We start from the raw sequence: 9,486 nt of genomic DNA on the forward strand, positions 1-9,486 counted from the left end.
TATAAATAACAAAATAAAAGAAGTAAACTTAAAATTATTAAAGCCATAATAATGTGATGTGAACCGAACATAAGTTAATATCATATGTAAAGAAAAATTAATAAGGAAGAAAGTAAGTGGAAAAAGGAGTATGGTAATAAAATGGGGAAAAAATAATAATAGAGAAACTCACTGAACAGAAAGTTCCGCAATAGTAGTTTTTGAAAGATGGACTGTGAAAAATGAAGAATACCATTCAAACTATATTTTTATGTAACACAATTTTAAATATAAAAATTGTTATATTAAGTAGTTTTAGACTATTTTTTGTTTTATTTTTGACTCCTGCCATTAAAGAAAATAATTACTTTCTGTTTTCAAAATTATGGAACTCAGATTAACAATATGCTATACCAATCACTTACACATTCGCTTGAGTTTAATCATACACTTCTATATAAATGCAATCCCATTACAATAAATCATTGATACTTTTCGACACCATAAAAAATTTCTAAATAGAATGAAATAGTCAACATTTTTTTTGCTTTACAGGTTACTAAATCAAAATGACCATTGACTTCTACTACATTCCGGGATCTGCCCCTTGCAGAAACGTTCTCTTAGCAGCAAGAGCTGTTGGTGTTGACCTCAACCTTAAACTAACAGACCTCATGAAAGGAGAACACATGACTCCAGAATTTTTGAAGGTAATATTTATTTATTTTTTATGTATGAATTGTGTTTCGAGATATTTTCAGTTAATTAAATTAATTAATACCATTTTCATACCTTAATTCTTATTTTCTTGGGCCTTTTCAGCTGAATCCACAACACACCGTTCCAACTTTAAATGACAACGGTTTTGTCCTCAATGAAAGGTAATAAAATATTTCTCTCTTTTGTACTCTTAATTTTCACTGTAATAAAAAAATAAAGATTGAAGTAAATAGAAAAAGTATATATAAGCAGTAAATTTAAATTTAAACAATAGAGTGTTACCAATGGGTAGTTTCTCTACACGCCTGTAACACTCCATTTTAACTGAGATCAAATTTACTGAATATACTATATAATATGCAGTTGTAAATTTCAATAAAGATATTTTTAAAAAAATAAAATAATTTGATTATCTTAAAGAACAATCAGAACTCACTAGTGAGTGAAATATTCAAAACATTTTTTCCAATAGTTTTTTACTTTTTCTCCGGTTAATAATAATTAGACTTTTTAGTCTTCATTATCATAATTATTTGAAAGTAGTTGAAGTTATATAATAATATTCTTCATATATTCTGGGATTAATAAAGTATTTCATATATAACGTATGAAAAGAATGAAATTGTTTTCTATTTGTATTCATTACATCTCCAACACATATTTTTATTATTTTTGTGAGTTGAGCGGTGATAATTTGTTTTATTTTCAAAACTATAAATACAAAAAAATCATATGTGTTGCACACATCACACAACTTTAATTTACTATGCTACTTTGAGTATAAATTAATTTCTGCTCTCTGTATATCTCTGCCAGTCAATCATATCCTCCGTTAGCCATACTCTCTACCAAACCACCAAACCATCCTTCCCTCTGACAGGAGGATGGAGTGTTTAAATGGATTTTTTTTTTCTACTAATAAATTTTTCCTTTGAGGTTGGGAATTATAATTATTTAGGATAAAATGATTATTTATTTTTGCAGCCGAGCCATTATGTGCTATCTCGCAGAGCAATATGGCAAAGACGATTCGCTCTACCCAAAAGACCCAAAGAAGAGGGCCATTGTTAACCAGAGGCTGTACTTTGACATTGGGACTCTTTACTTAAGATTTGGAGAACTTTATGTAAGCAGACTCAAATTTTACATAAATTGAAATTGGAATGATAATTATATATAAACTTAAATATATAGTCATTTCAGTAACTAACTAATAATTTCATTTTATGCTTTTAGTACCCAGTTATTTTTGGTGGTGCACCTTATGATGAGGAGAAAGCAAAGAAATTAGACGAAGCTTTTGGATTTTTAGATGGATTTCTGAGCAACTCTACTTATGCTGCAGGAGATAACCTAACTCTGGCTGATTTAGCTCTTGTTTCAACAGTTTCGACTGTTGAGGTACAATTATTTAAATTATTAACTAATAGTTATATAAAATGGGGAAGAAGAGAAACATGTCATACTTTTGACCAATTTTCTCTTGTTGAATTTTCCAAATTTTTGTATTTAAGTACCCTTACCTCTGCACCAATTACATATGTTTTTAAATATTATATTTAAAACATGAACTTTTATTTTTATTTTTACAAAAAAAAAAATGTCCATGTAGCCAAAAATGTGTTGTACTTTGACTAGGCATTAATTACCACCTAACAAGTGGATATAAACCGTGTTATATCTGTTAATAGTTTTAACAGAAATGTGTACATTAGGAAAATATTTACAATGTGAATTATATTAATAAAATAAGAAATAAATGATTTAATGACTTACATTCTATTGCTGGAATATTCCATTGCTCATGGGATCGATCTGAATTTAGTCTACTAGCTGTATATGTTAGAGAGAGAGAAATACTTTATTTATCTATGCTGCCTAAATACATTAGGTTGCTACCTCACACAGCATACTTATCAATCCGTAATCGGACAAATATAAATTACACATACATGGTATAATCAGAAAAAAAAGAGATACAATAATAAGATATAATAAACAATTTTTTCCCCCCTACAGTTTCCTTTTACAATCCATTTTGGTCTGTACAACAAATACAAATGTTTCATTCATTCCTATTTTTCCTTCTCATTTCTGCTCCTCCAATTTCACCCTTTCACAATTTTTCAATTCACCCGATCAACAAATTCGCTCTCCGGAATTCACCCTCCTAGATCCTCTTCAGTGACCCGCTAAACAAATTCAATATTAGACGGTAATGTGAGATCAGACCATCATTCATAGTCACAGCAGTAGATCAATTCACCAAGAACAAACAAATAGATACATTTTACGAGAATAAGACTAACACATAGATTAAAAGGAAAATATAATAAAAAACTGGTTACAGGAAACACTTGAATGGATAAATAAGTTTAAAAAAAAAAACATTGTCATTTAACTTTCCTTGGCTAATGGCCTATCTGTCACTGACAACACTAATCATAGGAACTAATCATATCGTTGCTTTGCTTTAAAAGTGGTAAATCTGACGAAAGAAAAAAGTTTTGATTATATTTTGAAATGGATGTGTCCCAAAGATGTTACCGGATTCTTTCTCTGCTGTCCCCGCTGTGGTCCCTCTATAGATTGTCCCAGAGCTAGAAGTTTTTTCACAAAGTAACTTTTTTTTTTTTTTCTGCCATAATTTAAAAAAAAAATGAATTTAGAATAATTCAATCACCATTATGGAATAAAATTTTGGGAATTGTTTACTGGATAGCTTTATCAAAGCTACTGAAAATTTTAAACAACTAGGTTTATACCGTTTGTAGATTAATTGAATCATCTTAAAAGTTATCAAAATTAATATTTAGGTGCTTGTATACAATTCATAATAACTAATAAGAAAAGTATATTAAAAAAAAGTTATCAAAAGAAACTCCACTTGAGTAATGCCTACTTTTTAGGGAGGAATGAGATAAATATTTTTTCTTTTGTTGTCAGTAAAAGATCTTACTGCGTCATAAGTTTTTAAGGTTTCTGTTATAGTTATGATATTTACTGAAAAGAGAAGCTTTTAAAAAATGTTATCAGATGGCATTATAAGCAGGGATGGCCAGAGTTACAATTGGTCCAAAGTTACAACACTTTTCCCAGATAATTTGTCCTATAATAATAGATTTTATGTGGATTATGCAATAAGTTTGAGAAGGACACTTGCGTTAGACAACTTACTTTAAGCTCCATTATACAGTCATAATTTTCCAGTGCTTCGATAGTTTTTCAAAATATAATAATTTTTTTAAATGGCTTTATTCCATCATTCTTTCTTTATTAATTATATGTTTACTTATTAATCTATTTTACTTTTTATTAAATATTATTTCTATTTTTTTTAATTTATTAGTTGTGGATAGTTTTCTTATTATTTATATTATTTTATGTTATTTTAATACAATTTTGTTCAATTTTGAACTCAATGAACATAGTATTTGGTTAAAGGAGTTTTCATAAAATTTTGTAAATGAGTCTAAACATTTCTATTCTCAATTTTTTTTTATCTGTTTCAGGTTGTTAACTATGACTTTTCAAAACACAAGAATGTCACTAAATGGTTAAACAAATGCAAAGAGACCATTCCAGACTACGAGAAATCCAACAACGAAGGAGCTCAAGCATTTAAAGCTTTGTTTGAATCTATGACCAAGAAATAAAATGAACACATTTATTTAATCCCACAATAAATTATTCTATTTCAACTGCAAACTATTCTTGTGTGTGATGAATTTAAGTTAGTTTGCACATATTTGATTCCTAGTGTTTCAATAAACTATCTTTAAATAAATTAGTTTTATTACTGAATACCTTTTCATTAATAAATAAATGAATTTCTTATGGAAATTAGTTTTTTAATTATAGCTTTTTTATTTAATTTTTTTGTTTAAATCAGCAGGGTGAATTACCTATCATCATAAGCAAAATAGATTTCTATAAAAATAGGTACCTGTGACATGTGGCATACCCAGCAGGGAATAGAAGAGGGCAGCTACCTCCTAGAATTGAAGAAAAATTATTAATTTTAATTTTTTTTTTTCAACCAAATACTAATTGTAATAACTAGTGGAGCAATTCAACAATTATATATAATTTTTTTTAAATTTTTGTTTCATTTGCCTATTCCGTGCTGAAATGTCACAATCTGATTGATTATCGCTTCCCCTCCCCTAGATTTGATCCTGGGTACACCCTTGCCATGACATAACCAATAATAAAGTGTTGGATCCAAAGACAAAGTGTGTGGAGACTGATTAGCTTAAAAATTCCATAATGCTGGTCTGTTACCTACCTCCAGCCTTATGTCATCCTTGTATAGCAAAGGAGAAAAAAAATTAAATTAAAACAGAATAAATTAATACTTAAAAACATTGACGTTATCAATGCATTATTATCAAAACATTAATTTATCTGAAACTACAATATTTTTTTTTTAAGTAAAAACAAATTTGATAATAATTAATAATTGAAAAAACATATTTTAATTCATCTAGCAGTTTATTTATTACCAAGCACTTTACTTCAACCAATTATTTACAAAACCAAATCAGTAATGAGAAGTTGTTTCCATAAAGTCAGTCTGAACATGTTTATATTAATGTATATTTTTTAATTTGTGCGTTTTTACTGAAAGAGGAGTTAAATCTTAAATTCCAGAATGAATAGATTGATACGGAGTATTACCTAATTTAAATTTTAAATAATAAAAGGCTGTTATCAACAATCCACTAACAAAGCAATGTTTTTTGTTTTTTTTTACAAACTCGATTTCAAACATGATGCCTGTTGGAAGTAATTCAAGTGAGAAAAAAACAAAACAAAAAAAAATTAATGAATTTAACATCTGAATAGGCAATCAGGAAAATCTAAAGTCAGAACTATAATCTTCAGCAACTTCTGTAGTTTGCATTGATCATTGATATATTTTGCAATCATAGTGTTCAAAGTGAGGTTTTTAGTTCATTTGCGAGAGGAGGCGATGAGTAAGTATGTTGAGGCAAGGTCACTGAGTAACTGGTTTGGAACATTGTGGGTTCAATTCTCAGTTGTGGTAATCAATGTATATTTCTCTGTGGTGTCAAGAAATTAATCTTGACACTCCCATTCTTGTTAGTACCTGGCAGCAACCTATAGGTAGCTGTCAGGAATTAGAAAAATTCCAGTTCAGCCAGAACCAGTATGAGTACATTACTCCATTAATGGCCAGTATTGCAAATCATAACACTCAAAAAAGTTGACAAAAATAGAGGTGGATGGCAAGAAAGGATAAGATGACTGAATCTTTGTTGACAGGTTTTTCAACCTTATTTAGTCTAAGTTTTTCATATTGTGATCAATGTTGTGTCAGAGCCTAACTGGGCAAACTTGAGCCCGCTAATGGGTTAAGTGACCAAGAAGAAAATACACACGAAAAGTTGATATCACTCTGGACTCCATATTAAATATTACATACTGAATACTAGTAAATAGGAATTCATTTTGAAACAAAACTGAAGTTTTTATAATAATTGATATAATAATGATTTGGGAGACACCTTTATTTTTTGCAGACATACTTTGCCAGAAAAATAAGCTTGGGTTATTGTGTCTGATGTATAAAACAATTTTGTATTGTATACTTAACATTAAAAACACTTACCAAAAAATAATCTGATCCTTTAATTCACATTCCCAAAAAGAATATATGATATTTGGCTGTTCTATACACAAATGATATATTTTGAATATATCAATATTATTCTGAATATATACAATATATTATGAATAACATTAACATAAAACCCGCATTTCATTCAAATGACAAAAGTAACATATATAACTAATTAGTAATCTAAAAACATAAATGGACTGAAGATAGTACTGCAATAAAAAAATAAATAAGAAAGTTTGATTATTTATTTTATTTTAAGTGTTTTAACCAATAGGTTCATTTACCCTGAATTTACAAATTGACAAAGTTAATAAATTACAATATTAAATTATGTATTCACTTAGACACACTGGAATTACATTTATAGCATATATAATCATGGATATTAATAATTTTTAAAAAATTAAAAAGTTTTGCTGCTGTTGTGGGATCTCTCGAAATCACTTGTAAATCAGAACAGGATCAGTGTAACTCGTGAGGAATATATTCAGTGAGAATGTGTCTAATGGTGAGATTATTTCTACAGTAGCGAGACACACTGATGCATCTTCTTTTTTCATGAGATGATTGTGGGCAAGTCTAATATGGTCTATTCTGTGACAGATTAGAACCATCTCTTCTATCTGTGGCTGATTCATGTTTTGGATATTTCTCTGTCTGCTACACTATTTGAAAACTATTAGTTTTGTTAATATTCCTTTGTTTCTTTATAAAGTTTGTGACTGTGATTATTTGTTTAATATTATAATTTCTAAATGTTTACCTTTAATTGATTTTAATATTAAATTAATATGAATCTTATAAAACGTAAAATAAGAATTGTGGATTTTTCAAAACTGTTGTTTGTCACATTCTTGGCACAAGACATTCATTTTATGATTTTTTAAATTCCTATTGTGGAGACAGAAAAAACACAGTTAACCATTTAGAACTACCATAATTTTAAGATTTAGGATGTCAGTAAGGTGCTATGTAGAAAGAAAATTTAAAATATTACATTCTGAAAATTTGATTTGAGATTTAAGAATTCTGGATTTCATTATTATTCAAATCTTTAATATTACAATTAGAAATTTAATTAAGTCATTATCAAAATGACTAGATATACCAAAATTTTTAACTTATATTTGATATTCTGGATTTTAGTATTTTCAATAAAAATCGAAACTCAACCTCTAATCCCGAAAATGCTATCATTATTTTTTTATTTGACTAAAATATTTTAATCTTAAAAACTATGAGCTAAACTCATGATTATCTATAACAAACTTTGTTTCCATCTCTCCAAAATAGGAATAATTGAACAAGTATTATGAATGATTTAATTATTCGAATTTTGTCATTATATATTTGATTTTTTTTCGTGAATCACTAACAAATTTGTAAATTTAAACAATTATTTCATAGTTAGAACTCATGATGAATGAACAAACACGTTATTTTGTGCTGAAGATGCACAAAATGGGCCAATTCATGCAGTAACTCCAAACCTTGCAACTTTTTGTAATATAAAACTGATATCAGTAGTTTATACTGTTTCACGTTTACAGTTTCTATTGAGGTTTGGCTGAATTTGAAGCTGGAGAACTAAAGATACAATTACTTTAAAATTTGTAATTATAAATAAAAAAATAAATGTACTATAAAATAATTCAATAAAATATTGAAAATAATTCATTTAAAAGGTTGTAGTAAAATAAGGGGTAAAAGACTCGACAAAAAGAAAAGTATATTGACAATATTATATTAATTTTTTTTTTAATTCAATAAAAAATGGATCGTATGCTTTGTTATTTTTTAAGGAATGTGTGATTAAGTGGTTTTTCCTTATTCTCTAGTTTGAAAGCTTCCAAAAAAAATGTGGTTTCTTTCAAAAATTCATTACTAGTAAATATGATATTTGGACCCCCAAAAAATTTTGATGACATAGTTTGCACCATCTACCTTTTTTGGTCATTCCTGTGCTAAAAAATGTGTGCTAATAATGTGATTGAATAATAAAGAGAATGTTTTCAACTAATCAATCCATAATTTATGATTACTTGATTTTTAGTGATTTGTTAATAATTGATTCATAAGAAAATAAAGAATACAGTAAGTTATTTAACTAAAAAATTCTTATTAGCTATCCTATTACTACAAGCTTACCTAAGCATAATTGTAATAAGAAAACTAGGTCAAAATAAAACTATCAAAAATTACTTTTGACTTTATAAAAGTAAGATCATCCAATCTAATATCAGAAATCGCTGTTGTGTAGTTGGTTTAAAAAAAATGTATAGACAGTTTTCTATCTTGGAACTTGTATATAGAGTAGAAAAACATATTTACTCATTATATTCAATTTAATTATATTATTAGGGATCTGAATCAAACAGTTGAATAAACACTGATATTTAATTTCAGTGATTAATTAAAAGGCCTTGAGTTGAGGATTAATTTATGATTATTACTTTTCATAGTGTTGATCAAGTTCTTTTGGGTATCTATTATTTTTTACAGCATATATATAATAAACAATTATTATATAATGAAACCTATAAAAAATAATACAAAGAAAATTTATTAAACTAATAAATATACATTGTCTTATATCCAAAAATATGAAATTTTAATGTTACGGAATGCTTTTTTTTATAATGGGAGCAGATTTTTTAAGTCCTTAAATTCAGTGTGTTACAATTAAAATTGAAGCAAAGATTCGAGATGACAGAAATCTGCTCAAGTTCGTCGCATTTTCGCTGATATGAGGGTACTTCCAGCTATGAAGTAAATCCTTATAGACGACAGCAAATATCGGTTTACATGATGTTAGTAGCTGCGACTGTTGTCACTATCACCGTCACTGTGGAAACTTCTCTTAAATTAATGAGTCATAATTACAAGAGTAACAGCGGCTAGGTATCGATAGTCAAACGTATTAAAAAACGGAATATATCAGTAAAAGTATGCGTCCTGGTTGTAAGAAATAGTCATTTCTATGTTTTTAAATAATAATAAAACATAAAATATCAGACATTATGCTGAAGAAATCCAATACTGCAGTTTTATTCTAAATATCGAATAAAGCTTTTTTAATCGATATTTTCTTTGTATCGATAGAGAAACTGCTTTGTTGACAGTTCTTGAAAGTAGTGTGA

General features: G+C 27.7%; 1 protein-coding gene across 1 annotated transcript in view; it reads left to right on the forward strand.

Annotated features, from left to right (window-relative positions):
• LOC106688542 (glutathione S-transferase 1) overlaps positions 1–4,486 on the forward strand; it is a 45,825-nt gene extending 41,339 nt beyond the window's left edge. The window contains exons 2-6 of the mRNA XM_014433087.2: positions 535–689; positions 802–860; positions 1,684–1,825; positions 1,936–2,100; positions 4,212–4,486. Coding sequence (XP_014288573.1) covers positions 549–689; positions 802–860; positions 1,684–1,825; positions 1,936–2,100; positions 4,212–4,355 — 651 coding nt within the window. The 5' untranslated portion in view covers positions 535–548 and the 3' untranslated portion in view covers positions 4,356–4,486. The remainder of the gene's footprint in view (positions 1–534; positions 690–801; positions 861–1,683; positions 1,826–1,935; positions 2,101–4,211) is intronic.
• Positions 4,487–9,486: the final 5,000 nt, after the last annotated feature.

The sequence above is a fragment of the Halyomorpha halys genome, unplaced genomic scaffold (genome assembly GCF_000696795.3).
Source record: "Halyomorpha halys isolate HHAL.00 unplaced genomic scaffold, Hhal_1.1 Scaffold4.1, whole genome shotgun sequence".
Classification (NCBI taxonomy): domain Eukaryota; kingdom Metazoa; phylum Arthropoda; class Insecta; order Hemiptera; family Pentatomidae; genus Halyomorpha; species Halyomorpha halys.